Consider the following 16,849-nt stretch of genomic DNA (forward strand, 5'->3'; position numbering starts at 1 on the left):
GGGGGATTCCGTTTCTCAGAGCCTCTTCCGGACATCACCCGGAGTCAACATTCTTTGATTTTCACTCAGACAACAATATTGAGGGTGTGCCGGGATGGCTTTACTTTAAGGGCCCTCTACATTTTGACGCGTTTCATAAAATAAAGAAGGCAATGGGAGCCGCAATCATTCTCGCGCATAACTGCTGGTGGTCACCCATATAACAGTAATAAGGGGTGTGTCATGAAGCCATTGCCTTTAACGCCTTTTACAACATGGACAGACATCTTGCCAGTCCAGTAACATGTTGTATGCAGCTTCCGCAGTTACACATACACAACTGCAAGGCATACTGGGTGACACAGAGTACACTGAAGGTTGTGATATAAATAACTTTAACACTCTTACTAATATGCACCACACTGTGAACCCACACCAAACAAGAATGACAAACACATTTTGGGAGAACATCCTCACAGTAACACAACATAAACGCAACGCAACAAATACCCAGAATCCTTTGCATTCATGACTCTTCCTGACTATATTATACACCTCCGCCCACCTCAACTAACGCACGGAAGGGGGGGGGGGGAGAGCGAGTTTTGGTGCTAGTGGGGTGTATAATATAGCCTGAAAGAGTCATGGATGCATAGAATTCTGGGTATTTTTTATGTTGCGTTTATAATGTCTTACAGTGCGGATGTTCTCCAGAAATGTGTTTGTCATTCTTGTTTGGTGTGGGTTCACAGTGTGGTGCATATTAGTAAGAGTGTTAAAATTGCTTACGTATATCACAACTTTCAGTGTACTCTGTGTCACCCAGTATGCCTAGCAGTAGTGTACGTGTATCTGCGGAAGCTACTACAACATGTTACTGGACTGGCAAGCTGTCTGTACATGTTGTAGAAGGCGTTAAAGGCAATGGCTTCATGGCACGCCCTTATTACTGTTATATGGGTGACCACCAGCAGATATTTGTGAGAATGATTGTGGCTCCCTTTGTCTACTTTAATTTGTGAAACGGGTCAAAATGGCTCTTTGAATGGTAAAGGTTGCTGACCCTTGGTCTAGAGCAGGGGTCGGCAACCCAAATTGTTGAAAGAGCCATATTGGACCAAAAATAAAAAAAATAATCTGTATGGAGCCGCAAAAAGTTAAAAGCCTCATGTAAGTGTTAAAATGAAGCCAAGTCATTAAGTAAGTGTCTAAAGGCAGTGGTCCCCAACTACCGGTCCGCACAAAAAAAAAAAATTAAAAAAAAATTATATATATATTTTTAAATTTTTTAATCAACCTAAAAAACACAATATATACATTATATATCAATATAGATCAATACAGTCTGCAGGGATACAGTCCGTAAGCACACATGATTGTATTTCTTTATGAAAGCCCCCCCGCCCCCGGTCTGTGGGACAAATTTTCAAGTGTTGACCGATCCGCAGCTACAAAAAGGTTGGGGACCACTGTCTTAAGGGGTCAGATGACTCCTGGAAATAACTGACTTAAAACTGCCAAAGGTATAGATGTGTGTGCCCAAGTTAAAAGAAAGGACATGCTGACTTCTTCTAATGAATTTGTTACAAGTTAAAGTTAAAGTACCAATGATTTTCACACACACATGAGGTGTGGTGAAATTTTTCCTCTGCATTTGACCCATCCCCTTGCTCACCCTCTGTGAGGTGAGGGGAACAGTGGTCAGCAGCAGTGGCCGCAACCGGGAATCATTTTGGTGATTTAACCCCCCATTCCAACCCTTGATGCTGAGTGCAAAACAGGAAAGAAATGGGTCCCATTTTTATAGTCTTTGGTATGACTCCACTGGGGTTTGAACTCACTACCTACTGATCTCAGGGCGGACACGTTAACCACTAGGCCACTGAGAAGGATCTTTGTAAGATGGGTAATGTTTGCTGTGGTCTGGAACAACATTGCACATAATCAGAAATGGAGCCAATATTACATACAGATGTCATGAGACATGCAAATATACATTTAATACACAGAGGACATAAGTAAAGGAAATTAAATGAACTCAAATATAGGTACAAACAAGGCAAAATAATGCAATATGTACACACAGCTAGCCTAAAAAGCATGTTAGCGTGGATTATTAGCACTCCACGCAAGTTAATAACATCAACAAAGCTCACCGTTAGAGCATAAAACGTTTGGTGGGCAAAATGAGACAAAGGAATGGCATAAAACATGTCTTTCTGTGGCAGTGTTGGAGAAAGTTGTACACGTAAACCACCTACGGTGAGCTCAAGGACCGGCAATATTAGTAAGACAAAACGACGCTGGCCAAATAAAAAGTAAAAGTTAAAGTACCAATGATTGTCACACACACACAAGGTGTGGTGACATTATCCTCTGCATTTGACCCATCACCCTCACCCCCTGGGAGAGGAGGGGAGCAGTGGGCAGCAGCGGTGCCGCGTCCGGGAATCCTTATTGGTGATTTAACCCCCAGTTCCAACCCTTGATGCTGAGTGCCAAGCAGGGAGGTAATGGGTCCCATTTTTATAGTCCTTGGTTTGAACTCACGACCTACCAATCTCAGGGCGGACACTCTATAATCACTGATTTCACTGATTTCACCTGGCCCTCATGTCACGCCCCTGTCCTCAGCCCTCACACCTGTTTGTAATGATCACAGTTATTATTTAAGCCACAGTTACCAGGTAGTCGGCCTGGCAACTTCCCACATTACCCTTCAACTCCTTTCATGCCATGCCATGCATATTCCTCAACTGATTCATGCCAGTCATCAGTGAAGCATACACACAAACATATTAAACAGTGGGGTTTCTAACAATTAGAACGTTTTGTGTCATGTTTGTCCTCCTTCAAAAACATTAAAACAACAACTATGTTTTTCCCCCATCTTTTTCCATTTTTGAAAAAGCTCCAGGGAGCCACTAGGGCGGTGCTACAGCGCTGCATGCGGCTCGAGAGCTGACCCCCCGGTCACGAGGTTTATACAGAAAAGCCATTCAGAGCTTTTCTTCCTGTCACTCACACACACAATTGAGCGAGATGCACCCCGGGAACAGAGACCCACTGGGGAAAATAAGGTTATTAGCAAGGTAGCAAACAACTACTGATAATAATGAGACTCTCGATAGTTAGTACTAACGGTCATATAATTATTTTTTTTAAAAAACATTTTAAACACTTCCTAGTCGTCTACATAACATGTACATTTTGCATGGATTATGTTTTACAGACCGTTTTCAAGCTGCTTTCTGTCCGTCTTTTTAGGATCTGCCGTTTTGTAGGTCTTATTTACGTGGCTCCACTTCAACAGTAGTTTTTAACGCTTCCATGGCGAGTCTACTGACCGATATAAGTTTGAACTATGTGCTAAAATTTTTTTAAAATGGCAAGAACGCAGGACTTATGTGCATGTACAAGCCAGTCTATTCCACAAGAGGATGACATACCCCAATTTACTCTTTTATAAACAGAGTGCCGTCCAAGCAACTAGGATATTCACTTGTCTGCTCTCTTAGGACAGTGATCACTCTATAGTCAGAGGAATACGATACGGAGGTAGGACTGAAGCAATAAGAAATAACCAATAATAATAGTACATTTTATTGAATACACACTTTTCTTTTAAATACATCTTTAAGTGCTTTTTAACATGCTTTAAGAGTCAATCAATCAATCAAAGTTTATTTATATACAGTAGCCCCACATTATCAGTATTATGCAAAAGCTCTGCCCTACAAAACATGCTCATAGTGGACGTTAATCATTACTTCCTAATTTTGATTTAAAAAAACTATTTGCACAAATGTTTTTTATTGTTTGTTTTGTAGGTTAAGGTGTTCTATATATTGTGCTCCTGAGTTAATGTTGCTCATCAAAAAGAGTTTATTATTATTTATTGAGTTCAATTAATATAATTCCTCAACATCAAATGACTGAAGTCGGTGTAAAATTGTTTATAGTTTAAATTAAAAAAATTAAATATAAAGAAAAATGCTTCACTTTAAATCTTTTTTGTTAGACTAAAACACAATGTTAATGTTATTCCTTGTTTTAGGTTGATCTAAATTATTTTATGTATTCTTTAATTTGAATAAAGATACTTTGTATATACCGTAGGTAAGGTTGTATTTTTGCCTCATACTTCACTTTAAGCGTGAGTGAAGAATGCATGAACATCCCCCCTTGTGGGCAGGTGCACATCTGACCTGAGATCAGTTCTTGTGGGCATGTGCACATCTGACCTGGGATCAGTTCTTGTGGCCATGTCCACATCTGACCTCAGATCAGTTCTTGTGGGCAGGTGCACATCTGACCTGAGATCAGTTCTTGTGGCCCATGTCCACAAAAGGTGTGATGGCCAGGCGGAGACACGGATCCAGGTGTTCATTGGTAAGTCTGCTGCGGTACTTGTTCTTCACAATGTTCATTGTAGAGAAGGCAGACTCACAGCTGTATGTTGAGCCAAACATTGTGAGGATGTGACAGGCCATCTTATGCAGCAGAGGGAACTTGGAAGGAATGACCAGCTTTGACCAGAAGGTGATTTCTTTTCTTTTGGGCAAGTGCACATCTGACCTGGGATCAGTTATTGTGGGCAAGTGCACATCTCACCTGGGATCAGTTATTGTGGGCAGGTGCACATCTGACCTGGGATCAGTGCTTGTGGCCCATGTCCACATCTGACCTGGGATCAGTGCTTGTGGCCCATGTCCACATCTGACCTGAGATCAGTTCTTGTGGCCCATGTCCACATCTGACCTGGGATCAGTTCTTGTGGCCCATGTCCACATCTGACCTGGGATCAGTTCTTATGGGCAGGTGCACATCTGACCTGGGATCAATCAGTTCTTGTGGCCATGTCCACACTTGACCTGAGATCAGTTCTTGTGGCCCATGTCCACATCTGACCTGGGATCAGCTCTTGTGGGCAGGTGCACATCTGACCTGGGATCAGTTCTTATGGCCCATGTCCACATCTGACCTGAGATCAGTTCTTGTGGCCCATGTCCACATCTGACCTGGTAGAGTTATTATGGGCAGGTGCACATCTGACCTGAGATCAGTTCTTGTGGGCAGCTGCACATCTGACCTGGGATCAGTTCTTTTGGGCAAGTGCACATCTGACCTGGGATCAGTTCTTATGGCCCATGTCCACATCTGACCTGGGATCAGTTCATGTGGACAGCTGCACATCTGACCTGGGATCAGTTCTTATGGCCCATGTCCACATCTGACCTGAGATCAGTTTTTGTGGCCCATGTCCACATCTGACCTGAGATCAGTTCTTATGCCCCATGTCCATATCTGATCTGGGATCCGTTATTATGGGCAGTTACACATCTCACCTGAGATCAGTTCTTATGGCCCATGTCCACATCTGACCTGGGATCAGTTATTATGGGCAGGTGCAAATATGACCTGGGATCAGTTATTTTGGGCAGGTGCACATCTGACCTGTGATCAGTTCTTGTGGCCCATGTCCACATCTGACATGAGATCAGTTCTTATGACCCATGTCCACATCTGACCTTGGATCAGTTCTTGTGGGCAGGTGCACATCTGACCTGAGTTCAGTTCTTATGGCCCCTTTTCACATCTGACCTGGGATCAGTTCTAGTGTGAGAATCCAGTCCATAGTGGATCTAGCATAATAGTGTGAGAGTCCAGTCCATAGTGAATCTAACATAATAGTGAGAGAGTCCAGTCCATAGTGGATCTATCATAAAAGTGTGAGAGTCCAGTCCATAGTGGATCTAACATAATAGTGTGAGAGCCCAGTCCAGGATGGATCTAACATGATAGTGAGAGAGTCCAGTCCATAGTGGATCTAACATAATAGTGTGAGAGCCCAGTCCAGGATGGATCTAACATAATAGTGAGAGAGTCCAGTCCATAGTGGATCTAACATGATTGGGTATAAAAGCAGCTTCCACAAACAAGGACGGGGCAAGGGTCACAGCTTTGTGAACAAATGCGTGATCAGTTATTATGGGCAGGTGCACATCTGACCTAGGATCAGTTATTATGGGCAGGTGCACATCTGACCTGGGATCAATCAGTTCTTGTGGCCATGTCCACATCTGACCTGAGATTAGTTCTTGTGGGCAGCTGCACATCTGACCTGGGATCAGTTTTTGTGGCCTTATCCACATCTGACCTGGGATTAGTTATTATGGGCAGGTGCACATCTGACCTGGGATCAATCAGTTCTTGTGGCCATGTCCACATCTGACCTGGGATTAGTTCTTGTGGGCAGCTGCACATCTGACCTGGGATCAGTTTTTGTGGCCATGTCCACATCTGACCTGGGATTAGTTATTATGGGCAGGTGCACATCTGACCTGGGATCAATCAGTTCTTGTGGCCATGTCCACATCTGACCCGGGATTAGTTCTTGTGGGCAGCTGCACATCTGACCTGGGATTAGTTCTTGTGGGCAGGTGCACATCTGACCTGGGATCAGTTCTTACGGACAGGTGCACATCTGACCTATCAGCGCGTCGTTGTGATAGAGATGACAACCCATAGCCCGGAATCAGCCAATCAGAGTGGCGTTCTCTCGCTCTCACTCCGTGAGTGAGACACGGAGAAGTGTAAACGTGGAGATATTTGAATAAAAACAACAAAGAACGTTGACTTGCGCTAGCGATAACTCAAAGATAAATACAATTATATTATTTTATAATAATTATAATCATATATATATATATGTATATATATATATATATATATATATATATATATATATATATATATATATATATATATATATATATATATATATATATATATGGGTCGGGTTTGATTTTGGAATTTGATTGCATTATTATGTATTGTTTTGTTGGATTGATTAAAAAAATCCCCCCCCCCCAATTTTTGTTTTATTTTATTTTTTTTACTCTAATTTGGGCTGGGTCAAGACGGACACGTCGCTGGGTCCGGAAATGGACCGCGGTCCGCCTGTTGGGGATCACTGGTATATACCAACCGAATGCAATGATTTGCAAATAATTTTCAACCTATATTCAATTGAATTGACTGCAAAGACAAGATACTTAACGTTCGAACTTCGTTACTTTTTTAAATATTAGCTCATTTGGAACTTGATGCCTGCAACATGTTTCAAAAAAGCTGGCACAGGTGGCATAAAAGACTGAGAAAGTTAAGGAATGCTCATCAAACACTTATTTGGAACATCCCAAAAGTAAACAGGGTAATTGAGAACAGGTGGGTGCCATGATTGGGTACAAAAGCAGCTTCCACGAAATGCTCAGTCCTTCGCAAACAAGGATGGGGCAAGGGGCAACACTTTGTGAACAAACACGTGAGCAAATTGTCCAACAGTCTAAGAACATTTCTCAACAAGCTATTGCAAGGAATTTAGGGATTTCACCATCTATGGTCCGTAATATCATCAAAAGGTTCAGAGATTGGTCCTGCGATGACGTGGCAACTTGTCCAGGGTGTATCCCGCCTTCTGCCCGATTGTAGCTGAGATAGGCTTCAGCGAAACCCTGCGACCCTGAATAGAATAAGCGGTAGGAAATGGATGGATGGATGGTCCACAGATTCTGGAGAAATCACTACACGTAAGCGAAGATATTACGGACCTTCGATCCCACAGGCGGTACTGCATCAAAAAGCGACATCAGTGTGTAAAGGATATCACCACATGGGCTCAGGAACAGTTTAGAAAACCACTGTCAGTAAAAACAGTTTGTCGCTACATCCGTAAGTGCAAGTTAAAACTCTACTATGCAAAGCGAAAGCCATTTATCAACAACACCCAGAAACGTCGTCCACTTCGCTGGGCCCGAGCTCAGCTAAAATGGACTGATGCAAAGTAGAAAAGTGTCCTGTGCTCTGATGAGTCCACATTTAAAATTGTTTTTGGAAAGTGTGGATATCGTGGCCTCCGGAACAAAGAGGAAAAGAACCATCTGGATTGTTATAGGTGCAAAGTTCAAAAGCCAGCATCTGTGATGGTATGGAGGTGTATTAGTGCCCAAGGCATGGGTAACTTACACGTCTGTGAAAGCACAATTATTTTATTCATGTGACCTCGGGAAAATGCTTTTTTTGTCATACCAGAATATAATGAAGTGTATGTAGCACTTGGCTTCACTGTAACCACGGTGGAAGAGGAGGAAAGACCCGTGTGTCGTTTCCTTTATTGTTAATAAAACATTACAATGAGAAGCAGAGGTATAGTTATCGCAATTTTGCAGACAAATTATACTATTTGTAGTCATGGTGAAGAGTGGAAGGGAGGGGTGCAAAGTATTTTCTTCTTCTTGGGGGGTGGGGGTCGTAACAGAAAATAATCGAGAAGGACTGCTTTACAGCCTTTTGGCAAAATAGTTGAAACAGTCTGCTTGCCATAAACTCTTTTTTTTCCTAATAAATGCACATCATCAACATTGAATTTGTATTTTGAACTTGTGTACATTAATGTAAAAAAAAAAATAACTGCTGCGACATGCAAAAACTATGTCCTAGCACTTGAAGTTCCGGCCACTCTGAGCAGTCCAAATTGTATTATTTTTATACTCATTTCAAGATTAATAGAAGGAACAGAATATAACTCAAAGTTTTTTCGAGTCAAATTAATCTCATTGCAGCCCTAGTTGATTTCCTCTGATTTGTTTGTACTGTCACAGCATCAATAACAACGGAATCATCATTCAGAATAAGTGCTCCATAAAAGCCACAAAGGCCAAAGAAAAAGCATAATACATTTCCAAAATGAAAGAACTGAAGTCTTGTGTCTTGTTTGACTTTACAGACGTTTACTCCTGTATGTCGTGGCTTGTTTAAGCCAGGAGTGCACATTATGCGATTGCGAGCTACCGGTCGATGGCGGCGGGTGTGTCGGTCGACAGCCAGCCAGGTATTAAAAAAATAGACCTAAAAATTAGCGATCATTGATTTTCACTAAGACGTCACCTTCGTCACTTGATTGACATTCACGACCCCCGAGGGTCTTGTGAGATGACTCTGGCTGCTGCCAGATCATTATTAAGAAAAAATGACCGACAGGATGGCGAGAAACACTTTTTTGTCAACAGACTCTCGTACCTGCACAGTTCCTGTCTTCACAATAAAAGTCCTGCTTCATCCTGCCCGCGCAAAAAAAAAGGGTCTACGAAAGCCAGCGTGCACAAGCTAGCAAGTTACGGAGTTTGCCGCCAATTTATTTCTTGTAAGGTGTATAATATGATCAATGTGTGGATTTTTTCTTTCAATTCATATCAAATATCATCTTTAAAAATCCAGGTTAGGCCAACCAAGTAAACCCACACTGAAGAACAGGAGCTAGTAATAGCTAACAATAGCTAATAATAATAATAATAATAATAATAATAATAATAATAATAATAATAATAATAATAATAACAGCTAATAAAACAGGAGCTAATAATAACAATAAGCTAACTGTTTTACTTCTTAACCTTTATGCACAAAAGTGTAAACGTTTGTCAAACCATGTGTTGCTGTCAAGTGTGGGCCAAAAGCATTGCTACCAAAAGTAGCATTACTGCTAATATGTAGCATCATTTGAAAAGTCACCTGCTAAAGAATGAAGAGTGCTTGAAACTGCATGTCAACATCTCCGTTCGGTGCCACACCCACAAAATGCAGAGGCAAACATTTTCAGATCAACACCGTATGAAAAAAATAGTCAACAACATAATTTAATAACGTCTGTAGTAACCTACCACGTAGCGAAGGACGAACACTATTTGATTTCCTATTATGCAGCTCCTTTTTATTTGGCACTTAAAATGTCTCTGACAATCTTGCACTTTGTTTTGGAAATGACATGAACGTTTGTGCCATTGCTTAATAAATGTTTATTAAATAGAGTTTTGGTCAATTGACTTAGTTGTGATTTCCTTCTCTGCATGAAAGTTTAAAATGAGCATATATTAATGCAGTATGAACAAGAATATTTCAATGTAGACACATAGAATCATCATACTGCTGTGATTATATGCATCAAGTGTTAATTCAAGGCCAAGGCAAAATATCAAGATGTATATCCTGTATCGCGATATGGCCTAAAAATATTGAGATATTAAAAAAAGGCCATATAGCCCAGCCCTAGTCCAAACCTTTGGCCTGTACTGTATATGCAGGTGTTTGATAGTTTCCATCCATCCAGTTATTTCAAGAAGCTCTAATATGATCAATGTGTGGATTTTTCCTCCATTTCATAGGAAATGACATCTGTAAAAATCCAGGTTAGGCCAACTAAGTAAACTCACACTGATGAACAGTAAGCCCTACAAATTGCCACTCATGCAGCACAGCACTGTGGATGAGTGTCAGTGGTGGAGGGAGGGGGTGTTAGGCAGTGGGAGCTGCAGGACCTGCAGGAGTCTGCAGCCTCACACACGGGCTGCGGCGGGCTTGGCGTGTCCTGGCGTCATGATCCGCGGAAAGGAGCCTCTCTGACGTAACGCTGTGCACGTGCCATGGCAACCGACAGCGTGTGTCCTCCGACGGGCATTCATTAATTAACTCCTCACTATCGGGAGGGACTCGGGTGTGTTGGTCCTAATGAGGACACCGCGGCCATGGTGAAGGACAAGACCGAGAACCGGCCGCTTCAATACCAGCAAACTTTGGTGAGTTCGACGATGAGGTCATTGATGGTGTTTTCAGTCGAGGGCAGCTTTTTTGTCTGACAGCTGGTTGATCTTTAAGTGTGTGCTGCTTTTGAATCAAACACAGCGCCGATGTTCTGACCTGTTGGTTCGATTCCCTGCCTTTCCCAATTCACCTTGAGCCACAGGTGTTGGATCCCTGTGCCACCCTACCGACGTGATTAATTGCTGTTGATTAGGATGCCAGCCTACCATGTCAAATGAGTTTTCAGGTCTTAAATAAAAAGCAGTTGGAGTAGGCTGATTACTTTGCCTAATGACCATTAATTGAAATCGCTCTGAAGAGCAGAGCCATTAAAGGTTACACAGTAATGTCTTTCTAACATCCTTTGTTTTCTGTGGGCCTTGGACCTCGTCCCCTCTATTCCTCTACCATCCTGCCGACCAGACCGACTCCCTTTTTAACCAAAAGAGGAGTGTTTGTGAATATTAATTGCCTCATGCACCAGTTTCCTCCACTCGTGGAATAGCAGGACTGACAGCCATGCCCGGGAGCCCCCGCACGGGGGTATAGAACCTATATCCAGCCACAGGCTAACTGTCAATCAATAGTGGATTCCGTTCAATCTGATTTGTGACCGCACTTGCCTTTTTTTTTCTCCATTTGCTCCTATTTTTGTGTGTGTAGGCACTCGTGCTTTAAATTGCAGACGTGTTTGGCCAGTTAAGGTGCTCATTCTGCTCTTATTGGTGCCAAGATCGATAGCGTGCAAATCAATAAGAATGTAACATGTGGATTGGAACATGCTGTCTGTGCCATCCGCCTTCCTCCTCTGTCCCCAACACTTCAATCAAGGACCGTGTCATTCGCTCCCAGCATCCAAGTCCATTAAGCATGTGTTTGTATGTGGAAGCGATTGCCCTGGGTTCCAGCAAGCTGTCTTGACAACTCTTTAGATCTGTAGAGAGCGTCATTCATTCATTGAAATATTTGCTACAAGAAGCATTTATAAATCTCGTAATAATCAAACACTGAACACAAAATGACAGACTAGGGTTGTACGGTATACCAGTACTAGTATAGTATAGCACTAATGAATCAGAAACGGTACGGTTCGCCATATTTACTTTTTTACAGGCATGACGGCGCGTCATCACGTCGTGACATTGCTGTGTTTACGAGCAGAGGAGCATGTTCGGCAGCGCACAATCACGGCGTACTTACAGACACAGTGTTCAGACAGAAAAAGAGAGAATGGACGCATTTTGGCTTAAAAACTAACGATAAAAGTGAAGTTATAACACTGAAACGCCCTCAGGAAGAGGTACTTTAAAGGGGAACAGTATCACAATTTCAGAAGGGTTAAAACCAATAAAAATCAGTTCCCAGTGGCTTATTTTTTTATTTATTTTTTTAATTTTACCCATCTTAGAATATCCCTAAAAAAAGCTTTAAAGTGCCTGATTTTCGCTATCTGTAAAGCCATCGTCCATTTTCCTGTGACGTCATCCAGTGATGCCAATACGGATAGCACAGCAAGATATAGCGACATTAGCTCGGATTCAGACTCGTATTTCAGCGGCTTAAGCGATTCAACAGATTACGCATGTATTGGAGTATGGAGGCAGATAGCGAAAACGAAATTGAAGAAGAAACTGAAGCTATTGAGCGAATAGCTATTGACGCTATTCGGCCATGTTTGCCTTAGCATCGCCGGTAAAATGTGCAGAGCAATGATCGGAAGTTTCGCATCTTGTGACACTGGATCAACTTAAATCCATCGATTGGTAAGTGTTTGTTTGGCATTAAATGTGGGGGGAGGGAAACGTTGGATGTAAATATAGTTTCAAATGTACATACAGCTAGCCTAAATAGCATGTTCGCATCGATTAGCTGGCAGTCATGCCGCGACCAAATATGTCTGATTAGCACATAAGTCAATAACATCAACAAAATTTACCTTTGTGATTTAGTTGACTATCGTTGGAAATGCATCTGCAGGTTATCCATACATCTCTGTGCCATGTCTGCCTTAGCATCGCCGGTAAAATGTGCAGACACTCCGGCACATTCAATTGGGTTCTGGCGGCAGGTTTCTTTGACTTTATCGTTGGAAATGCATCTGCTTTGAGTGTCGCAGGATATCCACACAATCTTGCCATCTCTGTAGTAGCATAGCTTTCGTCGGTAAAGTGTGCGGAACAAACGATTGACCATTTCGTCGGCTTTCCCCACACCCTCGTATTTTGAACAAAATTCGTCCAATTTCTTGCCACTTTCGCATCTTTGGGTCAGTGGTGCAACTTGAATCCCTCCTTGTTAGTGTTGTTACACCCTCCGACAACACACCGACGAGGCATGATGTCTCCAGGGTTCCAGAAAATAGTCGAAAAAACGGAAAATAACAGAGCTGAGACGCTGTGTTTGTAATGTGTTTGAGAAAATGGCGGCTTTATTACCTAGGTGACGTCACGTTCTGACGTCATCGCTCCGAGAGCGATAAATAGAAAGGCGTTTAATTCGTCAAAATTCAGCCATTTAGAATTCGGAAATCGGTTAAAAAAATATATGGTCTTTTTCTGCAACATCAAGGTATATATTGACGCTTACATAGGTCTGATGATAATGTTCCCCTTTAAGACATGGCTTGCTAGCTAGCTAGCGACTAATGTCCATCCGCAATCGGCAGTTTAGCTATTTCTAAATCACTAATCCTCATGTTCTTGGCGACAAATAAAGTGAGTTTCTTACAAGTATCATCCCTGCAGGACGAGGAATAGCTAAACATGCTTCCTTACACACCAGAGGTGGGACCAAGTCATTGTTTTGCAAGTCACAAGTAAGTCTCAAGTCTTTGACCTCAAGTCTCGAGTCAAGTCCCGAGTAAATACAGGCAAGTCCGAGTCAAGTCCAAAGTCAATACTGGAAAGTCTCAAGTCAAGTCCCAAGTCCTGCATTTTGAGTTTCGAGTCATTTCAAGTCTTTTTAACCACAGACTAATATATGTACACAGATTGTGTATGCTTTTAAAACGCTGTATGTATTTATTATTTAAAAAAAACAGTAATGACATTGCACTTCATAATAGCACTATTTACCAGTTATTCTAAACATTTAACTCATTCCTTTACAGTATAAACACATTTGAAAAAACAAGTGCAACTGTACTTACTTACACAAAAGTGTTAACATTGTATTTCCATGGAATATTGCATTGTAACTAGTTCCACAGCAGTTTATATCATGTTGTTACCTTATCTCATTGATCTCATCTCATACTGTATATGTTTATGTGTGCGTACACATGAAAAACAACAAATACATGAACATAACAATGAACAGTGCTGTACTTGTTAGATGTCAGGGCTCTATGGAATATGTACACATATTCTTAATATAGTATACATTTTAACTGACCTTTATTTGACTATGTTTGTCTTTTTGTAGGTGGCTAAAATATGCGGTGCTGCTGACCGCCGTCTAACGTTACGTTACTGTGTGTGATACATTCACTAACGTAACGTTATGTGTAGGTACCTCATGCAACCCTGATTAAAAAAAATATCACTTGACAAAAAGTATGAATAAGGTAGCAAACTGCAGTGGACGCAACAGATTGCCGTGTTTGCAATGACGTTATAACCATAGACATCTTATAAGTAGATGCAGAATTGGCTGCTGTGACGCAAGCAATTTGGCCGCCATCTTGAAGTGGTGATGAGGAGCCGGCAAGCAGCCTAAACTGACAGTTGACAGGTAGAAAACAAAGATGCTGGGCTGGTATTCAGCGTTTTCCTGCTCAATTGAGCGGACCGTTGAAAATAGGAATTGGAGGATTACTTTTCACAAGTAAGATTTAACATTAACATACTATTGGTTGTATTTTGTGAAAATAATATTACCACAGAGTTAAGCAGGACCAAAGAACTACAATATTTGTATGTGAAAATCACAAAGAAATCTTCTGGGGGAGGATGACCCCCCTACAGGTATTTGGTTTACAAACTTTCAGGCCCACTTAAAACAAAATTCACCAGCCGCCACTGATTATGATGCATTCTCATTTTATTGTAACCACAGATAAGTCTTCAAGTAACAATATTCAAATACTAACTTTGTTGAGTAAAACAGAATTTTGTTTTATTCTGAATCCAGTGAAACAGATTGGTGGTGTTAGCGGAAATAAAGACTTTCAGGTGTTTATATATGTTCAATCACTGTAAACATGATCATTTAAAGGAAGAATGTAATAGAAAATATCAATACAAAGTGTCAAGACAGAATAAACTCTCTGCTGTTGCAGCAACAGAGATAAAGTCTATATCAGTGGTTCTCAACCTTTTTTCAGTGATGTACCCCCTGTGAACATGTTTTTAATTCAAGTACCCCCTAATCAGAGCAAAGCATTGTTGGTTGAAAAAAGAGATAAAGAAGTAAAATACAGCACTATGTCATCAGTTTCTGATTTATTAAACTGTATAACAGTGCAAAATATTGCACAATTGTAGTGGTCTTTCTTGAACTATTTGAAAAAAAAAAGATGTAAATATAACTAAAAAATTGTTGAAAAATAAACAAGTGATTCAATTATAAATAAAGATTTCTACACATAGAAGTAATCATCAACTTAAAGTGCCCTCTTTGGGGATTGTAATAGAGATCCATCTGGATTCATCAACGTCATTCTAAACATTTCTTCACAAAAAATAAATCTTTAACATCAATATTAATGGTATATGTCCACAAAAAATCTAGCTGTCAACACTGAATATTGCATTGTTGCATTTCTTTTCACAGTTTATGAATTTACATTCATATATTGTTGGAGTATTTTTCAATAAATATATTTATAAAGGATTTTAAATTGTTGCTATTTTTAGAATATTTAAAAAAATATCATGTACCCCTTGGGATACCTTCAAGTACCCCCATTTGAGAACCTCTGGTCTATAGGTCCGTAAAATATATAGATATCTAATGTATTCATACACTGTTTATGTAGGATATACGCATGTATATACAACCTAATCATATTGTTTCTTCAACTTCAAAATAGCTGACTGTTTTTTCCCCTTCTCTGGGATTATATTCCCAGTTTTGATCTCAGACGTCTGGTCACTTATAGCATATAAGAATATTCTATTTCTGTTAAGCAAATTATGAACACGCCAAGACATGTGTCCTTTATCATAGTTACACGATTGACAAAAAAGCGCGTGAATATAAGTGGTATTCAGTGAGGTAATATGAATTAAATACGCTGACAGTTCATTGCTCTTGCCAAATGAATTGCACTGTGTGAAGCCGATCACCACTCCAAGATGGCGGCCCCGCATCTCGTTTGCGGCAATAGGCAGTAGCGCTCGATGCTGCGTACCCTTATAAGATGTCTATGGTTCTAACGTTAGCAGTGAGTTTACAGCCTCACTGATTTAACTACACAGCAAATAAAAGTCACGTTACTCAGCCAATAAACGTTAGCTTACATTCAAAACGTACACTTCTTTGTGCAATTTCAAATGTCGAACGAAGTTGTAAATTGATGCGTCTCCGTCTGTAATCTTCCAACCGCATGTTTTGCATACGGCAATTCCTGTTTTGTTGACCAAGTCGTAGTTTTAATACCCGAACGAAACACTTTATGGCATAATTTTCTTCACTTATTCTTCTGTTGTTTGAAAGCTCTCTTCCGTTGGTTTTCCTGCAATTTGATTGGGTGGATGCTGTGTGACGAAAACAACGTGGATGTAATTTGATTGGCTGTTGTACTGACAGGTAGCGCACAGGCTGTCATCGCACACACGCTGACACACTTCCGTACACAATGGAAGATACGGAGCGCTCCTGAATAACTTTTTTAATCGTTGGGTTTTGGGGAAAGTAGCAAGTCATGTCAAGTCAAAAGGCTCAAGTCCAAGTCAAGTCACAAGTCATTGATGTTAAAGTCTAAGTCGAGTTGCAAGTCTTTTTACATTTTGTCAAGTTGAGTCTAAAGTCATCAAATTCATGACTCGAGTCTGACTCGAGTCCGAGTCATGTGACTCGAGTCCACACCTCTGCTACACACCATAGCTCACCGGCGTCACAATGTAAATAAGCGCCATGGGTGGATCTACACCTGATATCTACTGTAATTATACCAAGTACAATAGCGTATCTAGTCGATACTACTAATATTACATCTATATTTTTTATCGTCACAAAGTCTTTTTTATTGTTAAAAAAAAATCATATTATATTCATAAGCTCAGGAAAT

At 40.9% G+C, this 16,849-nt stretch overlaps 1 protein-coding gene across 4 annotated transcripts in view; it reads left to right on the forward strand.

Moving 5' to 3' along the window:
- clcn2a (chloride channel, voltage-sensitive 2a) overlaps positions 1-16,849 on the forward strand; it is a 165,262-nt gene that overhangs the window by 11,632 nt on the left and 136,781 nt on the right. For 3 of the 4 annotated variants that reach the window (XM_061920373.1, XM_061920375.1, XM_061920374.1), the window contains exon 1: positions 10,394-10,613. The exons of the other annotated variant lie outside the window; for it this stretch is intronic. In XM_061920373.1, coding sequence (XP_061776357.1) covers positions 10,563-10,613 — 51 coding nt within the window. In that variant the 5' untranslated portion in view covers positions 10,394-10,562. Of the gene's footprint in view, positions 1-10,393; positions 10,614-16,849 lie in introns of those variants that run through there. 4 annotated transcript variants of the gene reach the window in all.

The sequence above is a fragment of the Nerophis ophidion genome, linkage group LG14 (assembly GCF_033978795.1).
Source record: "Nerophis ophidion isolate RoL-2023_Sa linkage group LG14, RoL_Noph_v1.0, whole genome shotgun sequence".
In the NCBI taxonomy this organism is placed as follows: Eukaryota; Metazoa; Chordata; class Actinopteri; order Syngnathiformes; family Syngnathidae; genus Nerophis; species Nerophis ophidion.